This window comes from Bubalus kerabau, chromosome 9 (genome assembly GCF_029407905.1).
Source record: "Bubalus kerabau isolate K-KA32 ecotype Philippines breed swamp buffalo chromosome 9, PCC_UOA_SB_1v2, whole genome shotgun sequence".
NCBI classification, from domain to species: domain Eukaryota; kingdom Metazoa; phylum Chordata; class Mammalia; order Artiodactyla; family Bovidae; genus Bubalus; species Bubalus kerabau.
Genome location: NC_073632.1, coordinates 31,683,687 through 31,703,768, shown reverse-complemented (window position 1 = coordinate 31,703,768; position 20,082 = coordinate 31,683,687). Strand labels below are relative to the sequence as shown.

The following is a 20,082-nucleotide window of genomic DNA, read 5'->3' as shown; positions in this document are numbered from 1 at the left end:
TCCAGTGTTCTTGCCTGGAGAATCCCAGGGACAGTGGAGCCTGATGGGCTGCCGTCTATGGGGTCGCACAGAGTCGGACACGACTGAAGCGACTTAGCAGCAGCAGCAGCGTTGGTTATCAAAGTTATTTTGTTAGTCTGATGCAATTTAGCAAAAGCACTTTATAAATCTATACATTTTCTAAGATGTGACCAACTTGTGAATGTCCAGATTTTGAATTATCATAATAGTCAAATACTGAGAAATAATTGAGAGACTTGGGAAATGTTCACAGTCATTCTTACAGTGATTTAAGAAGAGTACAAATCAAAATGTAAAAGAAAGTAGTAAAAATGAAAATGATTTATAAAAAGAGAAGTCATACTTACACCCTTACCTGAAATATTTAATGCTCAGGCTTCTTACTGAATTTGGTAGTGGGAAGATGCGTCTTTTTAAAGAAATAAGCAGTCTTCAGTGTTTTTATAGCATTGGTTACTACAGAAATTATACTTCTTTTACTTCTTGTCTTGAAGGGTGAACAAAACAAACAAACTGAAATACTACAATGAATGGTAAATGATGAAAGGTTTACAGTACAAAAAACAGTGTAAAAAGGAAGACAAGTTTAAATATTGTTGTGTAAGAAAGTGATGAAAATAATACAAGAATGAGAATAAGTAAAATGATAGGCTGGAACATCTGGGAAGGTAAATGCAAAGACAAAAAGAAGAATTAATTAATAATAATTTTTAAAACTTAAGTTTATATCAACTAATCTACATATCCATTCAACTTAAAATAAAGACCCCTCCCTCATATATACTTACAAAGTCTGAAAGCCTACTGTTATATACATACTTTCTCTTACTCTGATTGCTATTTCTTTCTGAGAGTATAATTGAAAAAACACATGCGCAAAGTATTCAAAATCTGCAACAAGGAAATTAAAAACCAACTATTTGACATAATACATAGAGAAAAAATCATTAACATTTCAAAATTCAACAAGTTTTATCATAAAACTTTTTATTTTTTTTAATAGCAAAGCAAAGCAGCATGCAAGATAAATAAGCAATAGGGTTGGGATTTTTCTAGTTGTGACTAACAGGCAGTTAATCTAATATCATGCTTCTGTGTATAAACTGATTTTTAGATTTAAACCTCTTGCATGCCTTAAAAGCCATGCATGCTGTTGCTCTTCTATGGGTTCCTCAATGGATACAAGATACCAGGCTTGCGAAAGGGTAGTACTGCCTGTTTGTTTTGTAAACTCTCTTTTATGTGGTTAACTCTGACAAAATGCATTGGTTTTTGGCCACCATACCTGGCTAGAGGAGATCAGTCCAATTCATCAGATGTGCCTCTACAATTAGGATGAAGGAAAAACGCTGGTTTTCCCTGTTCGGGAATAGTTATTACTATTTCTCTGAATTAGTGTTGCATTGAGGGCTAAAGTGTAACACTCCTTCCCCAGCCTGAGGGTCTTCTAGAGAACTGACAGTGATTTTCTCTAGAAATAAATATCATGTTACTTTGGTGGTAGGTACAACAGCGGCTTCTATCTGCTCCTCTTGTAGGGAGGGCTCCAGACACAAAAGCATCTCTCTTTACCGCTGGGTCCCTGGTGGCTCAGCGGTAAAGTAATCCACCTGCCAATGCAAGAGATACAGGTTCGATCCCTGGATTGGGAAGATGCCCTGAAGAAGGAAATGGCACCCCACTCCAGTATTCTTGCCTGGGAAATCCCATGGACAGAGGAGCCAGGTGGGCTACAGTCCACGGGTAGAGTCGGACACGACTGAGCGACTAAACAACTGCCACTACCATCAGTAGTGATGCATAAATACTGATCATTTAGTGATTTAAAAGTACTTTAAGCTTAATTTGAATCTCGGTTCGAAAACCACAGACCAGCAATTGAAGATTTCTATTCGGGACCTTCCTGCAGCAAAATCTATTAGAATCAGTAGAGTTAATACTGAAAATGTCGACCTTCAATAATAATGTATCTTAAAAATCCTTTCATCTTTACACAAAAACTGGGGGAAGGGAGAGGTGGATATATGTCTCTCTGAAACAGATCAGAGAGGGAACAATTAACTTAGCGATTGGATGACGAAAACATCAGGCCTGAAGAAGGACAGGGTCAAAGAACAAGTGCGCCGTGGAGCTTCCAAGCCCAGAGAGGCTCTGAGCTGGGGTTTCCCTAAAGCGGGGCGTGGAGGTGGGTGCGCGGAGTCGCCCCTCTGGGGACCGCGGCTCCGCGGACCAGCCTCGCCAGCGCCGTGGCTCGCAATAGGCAGAACTGTACCTGACTCACGGATATGGGCTCCTCGGCGCCGGGGTCGTCGGCGGACTTGGGCACCTCGAGCCGGTCGATGAAGGTCTGCAGCTCCTTGCGGAAGGCCTTCATCTGCGCGTTGATGCGGTAGAGCAGCTCGTGCTCGCGGATGCGGCTGCCGTCGTCCTCCTCGTCCATGAGTCCGAACAGGTCCCCGTTGGCCACGTAGATGCGCGCCTCGGTGATAATGGTGCTGGTGTCGGCGATGAGGCGGTCGATGGTCTTGCCCAGGCGCTCAGCCTCCGAGCGGATATCCTTCATCTGCTGCCGGTCAGAGAAGCTCTTGGGCCAGGGCCCCGGCGGCGGCGCGGGGTAGAAGGAGCGGGTGGGCGTGAGGCAGCGGATGTTGCGCACCTCCTCCGAGTCGCTCTCGCCGCCGATAGGCCCTTCTCGCTTGCGATGCGGCGGCCGTGAGTCGTCGTCACTCTCCTTTTTGCCCGCGTCGCTCTCGGCGTCGCTGTCACGCGGGCTGCCGCGGATGCCCAGGTGTGAGGCCAGGTCGTAGCGCTGCATGTTGGACATGAGCACGCGGTTCTCGTACTGCAGCTGCATGACCTTGCCGCTGAGCTCGTTGATCTGCAGGCGCGCCGCCTTCAGCTCCTCCTGTAGGGCCTCGGTCTTGGCGCTGTCGTGGTGCCGCGTGCTCTCATGGCCCCCTGATTTGTATTTGTACTTGTTGAGCTCCGCCGTGATGCGCTTGTTTTGCTCTTCGAGGTCGGCCACGTTCCTACGCAGCAGCTCCGTCTCATCCTCCACCAGCTGCAGGTGCTGCCGCAGCTCCGACAGGGATTCGCTCTGCTCCCTCATCAGGGGGTTGGCCGAGCCGTTGAAGTCATCGCCCCGCAGGTCGTCCAGTTCCGCCTTCAGGCCTCGGTTCTCCACTTCCAGTTCGACGATCTTTCTGCCCAGGATGTTGGCTTCTTCCTCCACCAGCCTCAGCCGCAGCTTGAGCTCGGCTTCTCTGGTGCTGGGCGGGCCCCCGGCTTCTCCTTTGGGCAAAGGACTGTCCAGATCCCCGTAAAAGGATCGGTACTTCTGGAGCTCGTGTTCGAATCTGTCCTTTTCTTTGTCAATCTTGGCCATTTTCTTTCTCATCAGAGCGGCTTCTTCCTTCACGAACTGCAGCTGGCATTTCAGATCTTCATTGTCCTCCTCAATTGGGAAAAAGAAAAGGAAGGGGATAGGAGCTCATTTTTCATGTAAAGAAAGAAAACGACCAAAAAGGGACACCTGCGGAAATCATTCCCTTTCCTTGTAATTTAAGATTTAATGAGACAGAGGGAGAGACAAAGACATAGATGCTGTATGTTTTCTTCAAATCATTTAAATTCTTTGGCAAATAAAAGATCAGGACAACATTATATCCTGAAAATAAAAAGAGAAACGAATATAAGAAGAGAAAAACTGTGGTCATCACTGTTTACAAAATTATATGTTCCCAATGCATACAACTGGTTTTGACTGTCATTTTCAACAGTGTTCACTTTGTTTTGTTTTTCTTGGGGTTTGAATTCTCCGGACTGTAGTAAATATGAAAATCATTCCCTGGAAGGAAGATGTGGTTGGTATGCACTCCCTGCCATTTATTGAGCTCTGACTCTTAGCCAGAGTCTATAAAGTTCTCAACATATATGACCTAATTTAATGTGTAAATTTAGGAGTAGGTATTACAACAACTGGTTTAAAGATGTTCAACAAATTGTTCAAGGTTACACAGCTATTAAGTAGCAGAGGACCAAGGTGAAATTTGAATTCAGTTCTGACATTAAGGCTCAGTTAGGCACATGATCACAGAGCCATACAGAAAATAATCTATCCTCCATCTTTATTCAAGGGAGAATTGTTTTTACAGCCTTTAAAATAGGTAAAGTTTAACACAGGAATGGTCCATCCAAGAAGAAACTGGTTCCACCTAGATCACTTTTAAAATGGGATGTAGTCCCATAAGTCTGAAATGGCTACTGGTTCTGCCTGATGAAAGAATGATGGAGTAGATCCTACAGAACAGGGTTCCCCAACCTCTGGGATCTAATGCTTGATTATCTGAAGTGGAGCTGATGTAATAATAATAGAAATAAAGTGCAATAAATGTTATGCACTTGAATCATCCTGAAATAATCCTTGCCCACTATGCCCTCTGTGGAAAAAACTGTCTTCCATGAAAACTGGTTTCCCTGATAGCTCAGTTGGTAAAGAATCTGCCTGAAATGCAGGAGACCTGTTTCGATTCCTGGGTCAGGAAGATCTGCTGGAGAAGGGATATGCTACCCACTCCAGTATTCTCGGGCTTCCCTTGTGGCTCAGATGGTAAAGAATCCACCTGCAATGCAGGAGACCTGGGTTCTACCCCTGGGTTGGGAAGATCCCCTGGAGAAGGGAAAGGCTACCCACTGCAGTATTCTGGCCTGGAGAATTCCATGGGGTCTCAAAGAGTCAGACACGACCAAGTGACTTTCACTTTCACTTTTCACGAAAACTGGTCCCTGGTGCTAAGAAGGTTGGGGGACTGGTGCTATAGAAGTTCTTCTCACACATTCGTAGGCACCCTTCAAACCCTAATCATTAAATGGAAAATTACAAACAGAAAAATGGAAATCAACTCTTTCTCTGAGGTAATATAAAAGCACATTATAATGTTCAAGGACATATTTCCCAAGGACGATTTCCCAAAATTCTCTTTTAAGCAGGCACTTTGGGCATATCACGTGACTTTGGCGGACTTTGGTTTCTTCATTTCAAAAAATGGGAATAAAAATGCCTTTCTTTTCCAGCACTGAGTCAGCTGTGTTTGAGATGAACTCTGGTAAAAATGTAGCAACCACAGAAGGTGAAGGTGAGGAGAATAACGAGCTTCTGCCAGGGATGCTCAGTAAATACAGCCCAGAGCTTTCCAGATGGAAGAGAGGGAGAGTAGGGCATGGGGCTCTTATGCTCCCGTCCACTAATGAGAATTAGTATGGAGGTCTGAGAGCTGCTGAGTGTGCAGAGCCTTAACGTCACATTCTTTACATCATTACATCTTCACACTAGCCCCACGAGGAAGGTGATATACCATGTCTACTTTACAGATAGGGCAGCTTCACGGAAAAGCCCAAGTTAATGTGACAGAGCACATCTGTATTCAGACTGATTCTCAAAATCATGTTTTTCCACTGCACATGATGCCTCTAGAAACGATGCACAAGAGGAAAAAAGTAGGACAATGAGTTAAAATAACAAAATCAGATGTGTTGGCTTGTATGCTTTCCTCTAGAAGGGGTTCACAAAAAGGAGAGAAGCCCAGAGAGATGAGAGAACCCCAGGAGCACAGAGAGAGAAAGGGGTTAAGAATATGTCACAGGAAGATTAGATATGAGAATCCATTTCACCAGGAAAGAAAGAAGCTGCCTTGCGAGAGACTATGTGTGGGGGTCCCCTGGACTAATTCAGTGAGAATGAAACCAAGGACATATTGTGTGTGTTAGTTACTCAGTCATGTCCGACTCTATGCAATCCATGGACTGTAGCCCCCTAGGCTCCTCTGTCCATGAGAGTCTCCAGGCAAGAATATTGAAGCGGATTGCCAAGCCCTCCTCCAGGGGATCTTCCCAACCCAGGCGTCAAACCCTGGTCTTCTGCATTACAGGTGGTCTCTACCATCTGAGGCACAAGCCTAAGGACGTATCACAGTGTCTAATATCACATCAGCAGAAGAGTCAAAGATAACCCTGATGTTTTTGAGCTTAGGTGTCTTGATGGATTGTGTTGTCAATAACAGGAACAGAGACTGAACAAAGAGGATCAGCTTTTAGGGGAAGAATATGGGTTTAAGTATATTAAAATGTTGCCTTTGAGGTGTGTCCGCAGAGGGATACCCAGTAGAAACATCTATCAGTGGGAATCTCAGGCCCACGATTAGCAAGATTACAGCCCTGGACCTGGAGACAGCTTGGGCCCAGAGAGGAGGACATGAGGATGAGATGCACAGAGGTGATGGCTGGGGCTATTGCAATGGCCTCAGAGGCAATCAAAGGGGAGCAGAAAAGAAAGGGAGACTGAAAAGAAATGATCAAAAGTTAGAGCCCGGAGCAGGACAAAGGCATTAAAGCCAAGAATTGGAAATAATGCTTGAGTAGAAAGGTGACCAACAATATGCATGCCGAATATGCTTTTATCTAGATTAGGTTCTGTCAGGAAGTAAGAGTAGGTGAGATGGGGAAACCAGCTTGGCTCCATGTTCTGTCAAAGTCCTTGACTGCAAGGAAGGCCTTTAGCTGCTACTAAAAAAAAAATGTTCACATAACACTGCAGTTTGAATCTAACTAAAACAGCAACACAGTTTAATATATAAGTCATAGATTGGAATAGAACGACAAGCAAATATAAAACAGGAGGATATCTCATTTGTGTATATGTATGCTCTCCTGTCCATTCTTTCATTCCATTTCATGCAATGAAAACATTAAAAGTATGTTATGAGTTGGACATGTATTCCATGTAGCAAAGTCATGAATCCTGTATGTCAATGTGCCTTGCATCCTGTATGTCAGAATCCTGTATGTCAAGGTACCTTGTATCCTCATCCTGTAACCCAAGTATTGTAGGCACCATTTGGAACTGGGCAGGGAAATCCCATACGTAAATGTGAATCAGTAAATCAGAGATTGTATGGAAAGTGCCTGGTTGAAATGTAACTGATCAGAAATGTTTGCTCCTATTTTCCACAACTAATGGCAGTCAAGAAACATTACAATGCTTTGAGATGCAAAGCAAGTTATCTTTTTTGTGTGTGTATGGTAAAGACTCACTCTTAAGAAGATATAACCATAAGAGGAAGGGGAACATTAAGATGATGAGGGCCCAAAGAAGAGAGCTGAGCTTAGCTTTAACTTAGCCATTTCTAGAGCTAAACTGCACTCTAATATATTAACTCATTGGAAAAGACCTTGATGCTGGGAAAGACTGAGGGCATGAGGAGAAGGGGACGACAGAGGATGAGATGGTTGGATGGCATCACTAACTCAATGCGCATGAGTTTGAGCAAACTCCGAGAGATAACGAAGGACAGGGAAGCCTGGTGTGCTGCATAATCCATGGGGTCGCAAAGAGTCAGACACAACTGAGGGACTCAACAACAACAACAACAGCTCATTTAATCTGTGCAACAACTCTCTATTATGACCCCATTTTAAGGATGAGGAAACACAGACATAGAAAGAATAAGTAACTTGTCTAAGGTCATGTAGCTGGTATATGGCAGAGATTTCCATGTAGGCAACCCAGTCCTAAAGTTACTGTTTTTAACTGCTCTGCAAGACCATTTCTCAGTATATAAAGTCACTCGCTGGAGGAATATGTGGGGAATACGTAAAAGAAAGTGAACAAAATGAAATATAAAGCTATCCAATAGTAGCAGGTTGAACCATATGAAATAGCCATTTGTGTAGGTCAGAATCAACAATATGTTGGCAATTTCATATGGCTCATCTAGAAAAGGGGTACATGGAAGTATTCAAAAGTGTATATTGATCCTACTCCAGAGTGCCAGACATTAGACACTGATGAGCACAAGCTGAACAAGATGGTCCCTGGCTACAGTATGGGGGCTTCCCTGGTGGCTCAGAGGGTAAAGAACCTGCCTGCAATGCAGGCCCCAGGTCCCACTGAAAAGCTAATGAAAGCTGCATGTGTCTTTTGGAGAAAAGTGCCTATATGCACATGGAGTGGGGGTCCACAGAGCCAGGAACAAGCACTTAAGGATTCCTGGATTAGAGAATATGGGTGAAAAGAATAAATAAACTTTAACATGCGAAATATAAGAATAGGACAAACATAAGTTAAAACTGAACTGAAGTTAAAAAAAATAAACTGTTGGTTAAAGCTGACTTAAGACTTTAAAGCAGGGAGTATAAAGCACCTTCTCCCTAAATGAGGTTGGGGAAGAAAACTGATGGATAAAATTATGGCAAGACAGAGTTAGAGAGCTGTGGTGACAGAGCATATATGAACTTATTAAGGGAGGATGAGACAGGTACAGATTGTAAAGAATCCACCTGCAATGCAGGAGACCTGGGTTTGATCCCTGGGTGGGAAAGATCCCCTGGAGAAGGGAATGGCTACCTACTCAAGTATTCCTGCCAGGGAAATCCCATGGACAGAGCAGCCTGGTGGGCTATAGTCCATGGGTTTGCAAAGAGCTGGACACGACTTAAGCAACTTAGCATGCATGCACAAGACAGTTACAAAAGGGAGATGACTTTGGTAGAAGACTTGGGATTCTAGAACTGCTGAGGCCTATAAATGTTTATGTCAGTACCAAGGGGAAAATGAACAGAGAGGGGAGAGAGAGAATAGGAAACTTAACAATTACTATGTTATGCTTTTAAAAAAGAATGAGATCAACTTTTTCAAATTTGAATATTTAAACATTGCTTTAGTTAAAATTATTACCAAATGAGAAAATACCTTGTAAGAATGAAAAAAAAAATACATATGCAAAAGCAGAGACATTACTTTGCCAACAAAGGTTGGACTAGTCAAGGCTATGGTTTTTCCTGTGGTCATGTATGGATGTGAGAGTTGGACTGTGAAGAAGGCTGAGCACCAAAGAATTGATGCTTTTGAACTGTGGCATTGGAGAAGACTCTTGAGAGTCCCTTGGACTGCAAGGAGATCCAACCAGTCCATTCTGAAGGAGATCAGCCCTGGGATTTCTTTGGAAGGAATGATGCTAAAGCTGAAACTCCAGTACTTTGGCCACCTCATGCGAAGAGTTGACTCATTGGAAAAGACTCTGATGCTGGGAGGGATTGGGGGCAGGAGGAGAAGGGGACGACAGAGGATGAGATGGCTGGATGGCATCACTGACTCGATGGACGTGAGTCTGAGTGAACTCCGGGAGTTGGTGATGGACAGGGAGGGCTGGCGTGCTGCGATTCATGGGGTCGCAAAGAGTCAGACACGACTGAGTGACTGATCTGATCTGATCTGATAGTATTATAGATCCCAGTTTACACCTTTAAGAATAAATATTTAGCCAAGTAATTTTAGCGAGCCATAATGTCATAGCTGACCCTAAATATCTCGTCTTCTGTTTTAAAATCTCCTTTATTACATCCACCAGCACCTCTGCTCACCATAAAAGCTAGTCTTTACTGTGGCTGTTCTAGGTTCTTAACATGCCCATGTTGACAACATGTTTTAAGTTTTATTTTTATTCTTTCATTTCTTTTCTTGGCTCCCCCAATCATGGTAGAGAGAATTACTTCATTCTGGGACTCTCCAAAACCATCATGAGCCTCTCTTTTCCCTCTGCCATCTTTCCTACAACATTCCTTTCTTTCTCCTCTCCTGATACTATAGGAACAGCTATTCTAATGTCCTTATTAATTATGGGTGAACAAGATTAGCACCATGGGTACAGTTCTTAAATGCAGCAACGCATAAAGGACTAATGACATTTTGCTATGTGATTACATTACAAAAGCAATAGTAAAAGGGATGTTAGTGCTAGTTTTTTAAGCAAAGATACTGAATGTATTATATTGCCTCCTGCATTTATAGCTACATAATGGATACCCATAATGTAATTCTGTTTTACACAAGTATGTCTCATTATTATGTCTACACATGAAGTGAAGTCGTTCAGTCGTGTCCGACTTGTTATGACCCCATGTACTGTAGCCTACCAGGCTCTTCCTTCCATGGAATTTTCCAGGCAAGAGTACTGGAGTGGGTTGCCACTTCCTTCTCCAGAAGATCTTCCCAACCCAGGGTTCAAACCCAGGTCTTCTGCATTGCAGGCAGAAGCTTTACCATCTGAGCTACCAGGGAAGCCTTGGTACAGGGAAGCCCAGAGAAGCCCTATATGTCTACATATAGATGTAGCTTATCATTATGTACATTTAGAGGTGTTTGATGTACTAGTTGAAATTTTATTTCCACATACCTCTGTGGGAGTCTGCTGAGCCTTTTTTTCAGATTTTGGCAAATCTTTGCTTCCTCTTCTCTTTAAAGATAGCTGAAACAAAGCATGAATAGGTTTAGTTTGATAAACTACATTTTAAATTCAATTTTAGTTTTAAGAGTTCTAATCTCCTATGATTAAAAAAAAAAAAAAGCCAAATAATAAGTTCAATAATCGTAAGAGAGGGAAAAAACCCAAACCATATATATCTTACTTTGGATGGGAGTATATATCACAATAGAAGGATAGCTGGCAATTATCACGTTGAACTGAGAAATATAGGAAACCTACTGTAACAATGCAGAAAAGCAACTTGGAGAAAATTTAGATCAATAACTTAATATACTTATATTGCAAATGAAAGCAAATCCTTGTTATTATTCTACATCATTGAAGAAAAAAAAAAAGAAGAAAGTATTATTTCTTGTTGGACTTAAGGTTGTTATAAGATTATCAAGACCAACTCTCAGTGGATTTATATAGAATTTGAAGAATCTCACTCTTTCCTAATCACTCACTCATGTAAACAAACATGATACACATGTCCATGTACACACTTACACACGTGTAATACAGTTGGGAGTGGTAGGGGTTACAGTGAAATGGAGGTGTCATGCTTTTTCTAAAGGAGCAGGATGATGAGAAGGAATTAGAAATGTAGGCTTTTTCAAAAGAAGCTGGAGATTTGGAGAGTTATGTAAAATCTTCCACGTTTTACTTAACTGAAATTCAAACAAACAACACTTTGCAGGTCAAAAAAAAATACACATTGAGTGCCAAATCCTCTGAGACCAGCAGTGCTTGATCTCTGGTGCTCGGTTCCATTTCTCACCACCAGTAAAATAAAGTCATTCTGTATGAGTAATAATCCATATGTATGAATATCTATCATATACTAAATATTGAGCTGGACACACAAGGATCAAACAAATAATGTACCGACCATCAGTAAGTTCACAACCTGGCGAGGAAGACAGAGATACAAATGCAAACAATTTAGTACAAGTTGGCAAATGCCATGCTTTAGGTTCTGTAAAGAAGGGGCTTTGTCTCAGTGTGGCATCTCCACCATGAGAATAATGGTTGCCACAGAGCAGATGTTGAAACGAAATATTTGCTGAACTAATGAGTGAATGTGAAATATGAGATTCTGAGGTCAAAGAGAAGGATGGCCATACAGGCTGACAGTAAAGGCAGGCTCAGTTTCTCAAAAGAACAGGCTTCATGAATTTGCCAACAACTGCAAATTAAATTCCTCACATGCTAATTTCTAACCCATTTCCAGTGTTAAACACAGGCATATGTTCAGGTTGCAACTGCTTTCATTCAGTATAAAACGGTAACTACAGAGCCAAATGAATAGTCTATGTGGTTACTTATTTCTCTTTTAGAGAAATTCTCCATGTTGCTTGTATAATTTTCTTAGAAGCTGTGGGGACTGATTCACCATAACCAAAAGTGATTTAGGAATGAAGCAGCAAAAACTGTCTCAAGAAAACCAGGAATACAGTAAGCCATGACTAGGGACTCGTGGAACCATCTGTACAGGGGCTATCTATGAAGACATGCCTAAGTTCATTTTATTAAATATTTGTGGAATGCTCTTACTTTGATTTTATTCCAATATATGTGTATCTAGTGCATACTAACGTACTTCATGAAAGTGAAAGTGAAGTCGCTCAGTCGTGTCCAACTCTTTGCGACCCCGTGGACCGTAGCCTACCAGGCTTCTCTGTCCATGGGATTCTCCAGGCAAGAATACTGGAGTGGGTTACCATTTCCTTCTCCAGGGGATCTTCCTGACCCAGGGAATGAACCCAGGTCTCCCACACTGGAGGCAGACACTTTAACCTCTGAGCCACCAGGGAAGCGGTACGATAATAACACTAACACAGTCTCTGCTCATTATGATTTTCCTGATCTACTTGACAAATGGTCTGTTCAGTCTGCAATTTAATAGTGTGGTGAAAGCAATGATAATGCAGAAGCAATATTAACTGGCATTGAGTACTATTCGTATCAAACACAATTTTTTTAAGCTCACTTTGTAAATGATAAGAGGCTTCCCAGGTGGCACTGGTGGTAAAGAACTTGCCTGCCAATGCATGAGACTATGAGACATGGGTTCAGTCCCTGGGTTGAGAAGATCCCCTGGAGAGCAACCCACTCCAGTATTCTTGCTTGCAGAATCCCTGGACAGAGGAGCCTGGCAGGCTACAGTTCATAGGGTTGCAGAGTCGTGCAACCCAGAGTCATTGTATGACTGAAGCATCTTAGCACGAACATAGATGGTAAAAATAAAGCTGAGAGAGGTTAATTAGATTATTTAAAGCAGTGGTTCTCCAAGTATGGTCCCCACAGTAACATCATCAGTGTCACTTGGAAACTTATTTGTGTAAATTCTCAGGACCCATCCCAGAGCTACTGAATCAGAAAGTCAAGAGATGGGGACCAGTGAGCCATGGTTTAGCCAGCTCTCCAGGTGATTCTGATGCATGATAAAGTTTGAGAAACACTAGTCTAAACTCACTGCTTGGTAAGTAGCAAAATCAGGCCTTGACCCAAGTCTTTCTGATCTTTTGTTGCTGTTGTTGTTCAGTCACCAAGTCGTGTCCAACTCTTTGTGACTCCATGAACTGCAGCACCCCTGGCTTCCCTGTCCTTCACTAACTCCTGGAGTTTGCTCAAACTCATGTCCATTGAGTTGGTGATGCTATCTAACCATCTCATCATCTGTTGCCCCCTTCTCCTCTTGCTTCAGTCTTTCCTAGCATCAGGGCCTTTTCCAATGAATCAGCTCTTCGCATCAGGTGGCCAAGGTATTGGAGCTTCAGCTTCAGCATCAGTCTTTCCAGTGAATATTCAGGGATGATTTCCTTTGGAATTGACTGGTTTGACCTCCTTGCAGCCCAGGGGACTCTGAAGAGTCTTCTCCAGTACTATAATTCAAAAGCATCAATTCTTTGGTGCTCAGCCTTTTTTATGGTCTAACTCTCACCTCCATACATGACTACTAGAAAAACCATAGGTTTGACTATATGGACCTTTGTTGGCAAAGTGATGTCTTTGCTTTTTTAATATGCTGTCTGGTTTTATCATAGCTTTCCTTCCAAGGAGCAAGCATCTTTTAATTTCATGGCTATGATCACCATCCATGGTGATTTTGGATCCCAAGAAAATAAAATCTGTCACTGCTTCCACTTTTTCCCCTTCTATTCATCATGAAGTGATGGGACCAGATGCCATGATCTTAGTTTTCTGAATGTTGAGTTTTAAGACAGCTTTTTCACTCTCCTCTTTCACTCTCATCAAGAGGCTCTTTAGTTCCTTTTCACTTTCTGCCATAAGAGTGGTATCCTCTGCATTATCCAAGGTTGTTGATGTTTCTCCCAGAAATCTTGATTCCAGCAAGCTTGATTCTGATCTTTATTATTTACTAGATCACAAAGAAGAAAGGCTTAATCCAGCCTAGGGCTGGAGATGGAATGGGGAGCTAGAGATGATTTCCAGAAAGAAGTAGAATCTTATCTTGACTCTGGTAGATGAGGAGTAATACAGCATGGCACCCCACTCCAGTACTCTTGCCTGGAAAATCCCATGGACGGAGGAGCCTAGTAGGCTGCAGTCCATGGGGTCGCTAGGAGTCAGACACGACTGAGCGACTTCACTTTCACTTTTCACTATCATGCATTGGAGAAGGAAATGGCAACCCACTCCAGTGTTCTTGCCTGGAGAATGGGCTCGCACAGAGTCGGACACGACTGAAGCGACTTAGCAGCAGCAGCAACACAGCCAAAGATGGAGAGGAGAGGAAAGAACAAAGCATTCCATGTAGAAAGATCATTGCTGGGACAAAGATATTTGGGATGGCTGTAACAAAGTGTGAGGAGAGGGTGACATGGGATTTACTATCAGATCTTGAAGGACATTAAATAAAGCTTCAATTTTATTTCAGGAAGGTCAAACTATTGTCCTGATGTCAATTAGGACAATTAAGAAGTCTAATTATTAATTTATTACATTTCATTAGCAAATTAGAATAATTAATGATTAGATTACATTATTAGGTTAATTGAATTTAATTGTTAAATCAAGTTATTAATGTTTTAAAGGAGTGTCCATAATCAGACTGTCATAGAAGAAATACAAAGACACAAAGGAAGCAGTCCAAATGACCATGAAGTAAAGGGATGACATTAAAGGGAAATGAGGGAAAGCATGCTCTAGTTCTGAGAACTTTTGGTGGGGGGAGGAGGGGCCCTTGTTTTTTATTCACTACATAGATATAATATTTGTTGACTTCTAACCTAATATACTGGGGAAGGAAATGGCAGCCCACTCCAGTATTCTTGCCTGGAAAATTCCATGGATAGAGGAGCCTGGCAGGCTATAGTCCATGAGGTCGCAAAGAGCTGGACACAACTAAGCAACTGTGCGTGCCGGCACAGCATATATATGGTACCATCAGATCAGATCAGTCGCTCAGTCGTGCCCGACTCTCTGCGACCCCATGAATCGCAGCACGCCAGCCCTCCCTGTCCATCACCAACTCCCGGAGTTCACTCAGACTCACGTCCATCGAGTCAGTGATGCCATCCAGCCATCTCATCCTCTGTCGTCCCCTTCTCCTCCTGCCCCCAATCCCTCCCAGCATCAGGGTCTTTTCCAATGAATCAACTCTTCGCATGAGGTGGCCAAAGTACTGGAGTTTCAGCTTTAGCATCATTCCTTCCAAAGAAATCCCAGGGCTGATCTCCTTCAGAATGGACTGGTTGGATCTCCTTGCAGTCCAAGGGACTCTCAAGAGTCTTCTCCAACACCACAGTTCAAAAGCATCAATTCTTTGGTGCTCAGCCTTCTTCACAGTCCAACTCTCACATCCATACATGACCACAGGAAAAACCATAGCCTTGACTAGTCCAACCTTTGTTGGCAAAGTAATGTCCCTGCTTTTCAATATGCTATCTAGGTTGGTCATAACTTTCCTTCCAAGGAGTAAGCGTCTTTTAATTTCATGGCTGCAGTCACCATCTGTAGTGATTTTGGAGCCCAGAAAAATAAAGTCTGACACCGTTTCCACTGTTTCCCCATCTATTTCCCATGAAGTGGTGGGACCGGATGCCATGATCTTCGTTTTCTGAATGTTGAGCTTTAAGCCAACTTTTTCACTCCCCACTTTCACTTTCATCAAGAGGCTTTTGAGTTCCTCTTCACTTTCTATGGTACTATATGGTTATACAAATAGGATTGGGAAATATTTCACTCTCCCACCAAAGGGCTAACTTATTTATGATGGTAAAAAGAACGCAGATGATTAACTAAATCAGTAGACAGAATTAACTCTATTTATTAATGAAGAACAAATAAAAGACAGAGAGAGGAAAAAAACAGCTATGATTTTCTCTCTCTCTCTCTCTCTCTTTTTTTTTTCCTGTTTTTGGCTGTGTCCCTCAGCTTGTACAGCTTCCCTGGTGGCTCAGATGGTAAAGAATCCACCTGCAATGTGGGAGACCTGGCTTCAATCCCTGGGTTGGGAAGATCCCCTGGAGAAAGGCATGGCAACCCACTCCCGTATTCTTGCCTGGAGAATCCAATGGACAGAGAAGCCTGGCAGGCTACAGTCCATGGGGTCGCAAAACGTCAGACACAACTGAGCAGCTAAGCATAGCTCAGCTTTAGGATCTTAGTTCCCAGCCAGGGATTGAACCTAGGCCGCCGGGGGTAAAAGCACAATGCCTTGGCTGCTGGACTGCCAGTGAATTCCCTATGGCTCCAGATCTGGGGAAATCAGAGAAAATCACCCAAGAGGGCTGATATTTGAAGGATACATGACATTTCAACAGAAATAAAACCAAGTAAGCAACAAGGGCAAAGATGTGGAGAAATAAATGTGCTTTATAGATTTGCTAACTTCTGAAAAGAAGTGATGGAGGTAGAGACACTGTAGAGTTGAGGTATAATGCTTCAGGGATTGAGGTCAGCATGTGGAGGTAAGAAATTTACACTTTATCCTGTGGGCAATGTTAAAATGAGCCCTCTGAATTAATATAGGAGAAATGCTGAAACTAGGCCATCTTTTCCTAAGAGGCATTTTCTATTTTACTTTTATTTAAATATCACTCAAGTGGGATGTCAAACTCAAATAGAATTCTGAGTAAAGGTTTCCCCCTGAATAAAAATATATTGCCTTTAAGGCACATCTAGGGCCACACATACCTTTAAGTAACACATTTAAATTTTCAATAAATATTTGACCATCTTTTCATATTCCAGTAAGTTTTTATTAACTTTCTGACTCCAGTGAAACAAAGACAAGAGATTCACTTGGGTAGAGAAAGCTGGAGAAGTAAGTGAAGTCTAAACAGTCTCTTTCCTATGAGGATAACATTTGTCACCTCCCTCCACTCCCCATCATCCTGTCCCATCTTCATGTACTAAATCTAGGAACCTCTATAAGGGGACCAGTTTGGGAAGCTAGAGCTAAATCTCATATTGGTTCTCAAAGAAAGCACTTCAGGTGACTCTCTAGAGAAATATACTGAAATCATGTCTTCTCCACATCATAATTCTTTGCATTCCCATCCTCAGCTATCCAAAAGACCGAAATTCTTTTTATCCATGTCAAGGCCAAGAATTAGAGAGTTTTACCCAAAATTGTTTGCATAGCAATTATATAATTTGGACTTGTGTTCTAAAATGTTTCGAGACTGACTTCCTTCAGCGATTAAAATTTGGGTCATTTCTTAATATGTGGCATCTTTGTGCTTTTAGGATATTAAACAACAGAGAAGAACCTGCCTAAAATTCTATCTTTATACATGTTATATGTATAAAAATCTCCTGTGTTTTTTAATAAAATTAAAGAGAGGCCCATTTGCATAGCAATTAAATTAAGAAGGAAACCATAAGTGTATTAATATAGGATTTGTGTGTGTGTTAGTTACTCAGTGGTGTCCTACTCTTTGCGACCCCATGGACTGCCACCCACCTCTGGGAGGGCTGCCCAGGCTCCTCTGTCCATGGAATTTTCCTGGCAGGAATACCAGAGTGGGTTGTCATTCCCTTCTCTAGGGGATCTTCCTGTCCCAGGGATTAAACCCAGGTCTGCATTACAGGCAGATTCTTTACCATCTGAGCTACAAGGGAAACCCAATATTGGATTTATGGAGCACTAAATGTGTGCCACATACTTCTCCAAATACTTGATATGTTCCCACTCACTTAATCTTACCAGTCTTAGGAATTTACCACCATCATCTGAAGCAAACAAGAGATAAATCTCTCAGCTTGTGTTAGAGCCAGGATGTACATTATCCAGCTCACAACTCTTGCTCTGAACAAATACATTACATCCCACTGCTACTCCAAAAGAATTAAAGTACAGAGTTATATTATTTCTGGGCATATCCTTCTGCATGCTATTACACCATGGCTGCAGCTGCATGGGGTTTGGGGCACTGGTCTACAGAGATTACACAGGAGCAATGTATTTTCCTATTTTCAACATAGGAGTCGGCAGAAGTGACATATACACCCATTGGTTCTCACAGTCATCCTGTAAATGCTTGTGACTTCAGGACAACATTGGAAGTGAGGCACGAGGATTTCTGACTAAAATCTAAGGAAAACTGAAAGTGGCAGGAAGTCTGGCTCTGCTACAGTCTGAATGTTTGTGTCTCCTCAAAATTCCTATCTTGAAATCCTAAAGCCTAAGATGGTGGTGACAGGAGATGGGGCCTTTGGGAGGTGCCCAGATCACGAAGGTGGAGCCTTCAAGAGTGCCCTTATTAAAAAGACTTCGGACTTCCCAGGTAGTTTAGTGGTAAAGAATCTGCCTGCCAATGCAGGAAATGCAAGAGACCTGGGTTTGATCCCTGGGTTGGGAAGATCCCCTGGAGAAGGAAATGGCAACCAACTCCAGTGTTCTTGCCTGGAGAATTCCATGGACAGAGGAGCCTGGTGGGCTGCAGTCCATGGGATCGCAAAAGGGCTGGACATGACTGAGCATGCACAAAGACAAATGCAGACAGAAAAGAGACCCCACAGAGCTCTCGAGCCTCTTCAGTCATGTGAGTATACTGGTTTGTGTCCTGGAAGAGGGTTCTCACTCAGCCATGCTGCCACCCTGATCTTGGACTTCCAGCACCCCAGACTGTGAGAAATAAATTTCTGCTTTTTATAAGCTAACTAAGCTAACCAGCCTGTGGTATTTTGTCACAGTAACACAGTTTGGAGGGAAGCAGGTGTGGCTCGGGTCACGAGAAGTCCTCCTCCCTCCCTTGGATTGCATCCTTGACACCTGGCAGAGGAGAGGCAGGTGAGAGTACCCAGAGATCTTGCCCAAGACCACATCCTCTGCTCTCTCCCCTAAACAAATGAGGCAGGGTCCTAAGCTTTCTGGGGCTTCCCTGGTGGCTCAGTGGTAAAGAAGCCACCTGTAACAGAGCAGACTTGGGTTCAGTCCCTGGGTCAGGAAGATCCCCTGGAGAAGGGAATGGCTACCCACTCCAGTATTCTTGCTTGGGAGATCCCATGGACAGAGGAGCCTGGAGGGCTACAGTCCATGGGGTCGCAAAGAGTCAGACACAACTTAGATGCTGAGCATGCACGCACACTACCAAGAAGTTGGTAGGTTAAAACAAAATAATAAATAAAAGTCCACTTAAAAAATTCCATTTAAAGCTTAGCAGGGCTTCCCTGCTCACTCAGTGACAGAGAAGCTATCAATCTAGGAGACATGGGTTTGATTCCTGGTCCAGGAAGATCCCATATGTTCAGAGCAACTAAGCCCGCATGCCACAACTATTGAGCCTGTGCACTAGAGCCCAGGAATCTCAACTATTCAGCCCACATGCCCCAAATATTGAAGCCCTAGAGCCTGTGCTCCACAACAGGAGAAGCCACCACAGTGAGAAGCCCAGACACTGCAGCTAGAGAAAAGCCCAAGCAGCACTGAAGACCCAGCACAGCCAAAAAATAAATAATAAAAAAAGAAAAACAACAAAGACATTTTGTTAGAAAAACAAAATATCTCTACTTTTTCAACAAAAGACTGAAGAGCAAAAATATGTATGAGCTGAAAAGTATTTAAAATGGGACATATGAAACACCTTTGTTCTGTTCTATTACTTCTAAAAAAAATTTTTTTTTTACCAATTCATTTTTCCAGAGTGATAAATTAAGATTCTAGGTCTCGAAATCATTTTGTAAAGATTATTTGGTCCCAACACTCTTTAATGGCCTATCTGCCTTTATGGCTTCTACTTATCAGCACCTTTTCAACTATTTCTCTTCTATCCCTGGCCCTGGAAGTCCCCAGAGTCTTGACACTCTTCCCCAAAGTCAATTCTTTTTTTTTTTTTTGGCCATGTGGCATGCCCTGCAGGATCTTTGTTCCAGACCAGGGATCCAATCTGCATGCCCCTGAAGTGGAAGGATGGAGTCTTAACCCCTGGACGACCAGGAAAGTCCCCAAATTGCTTTCTTAAATGACCTTTGCCCTCAGTCATGCAAGGAACCAAGTTAAGGACTCTCCTGACTCTTTCACTTGCCCTAGCCTTGGGGAAACAGCAATGTGGTAATTCTGATGTGAACTAAGTTGGTTTCCATGTAATATAATTCACCAGGGTTTTACAAAACAACCTGGAAATGATGTTCATAAAGGATCCTACCTTTGGGCTCCAACCAGCGTCTCTTATACGCCAGATCTAAGACCTCATGAGTGATGAAGGCTTTCCACAGTAAAAATGTTTACAAAGCTGGCTGTATTTTTCCCCTCCCAGGAGACAGCCCATTTTCAATGTGCCCCCATTAA

The 20,082-nt window shown here is 42.7% G+C and overlaps 1 protein-coding gene across 1 annotated transcript in view; it reads right to left on the bottom strand.

Moving 5' to 3' along the window:
- Positions 1-389: 389 nt before the first annotated feature.
- Positions 390-20,082, bottom strand: part of MTCL3 (MTCL family member 3) — a 45,606-nt gene continuing 25,913 nt past the window's right edge. The window contains exons 4-6 of the mRNA XM_055534940.1: positions 10,251-10,322; positions 2,294-3,475; positions 390-681 (exon numbers count right to left, since the gene is read on the bottom strand). Of these exons, the coding sequence (XP_055390915.1) occupies positions 571-681; positions 2,294-3,475; positions 10,251-10,322 (1,365 nt within the window). The 3' untranslated portion in view covers positions 390-570. The remainder of the gene's footprint in view (positions 682-2,293; positions 3,476-10,250; positions 10,323-20,082) is intronic.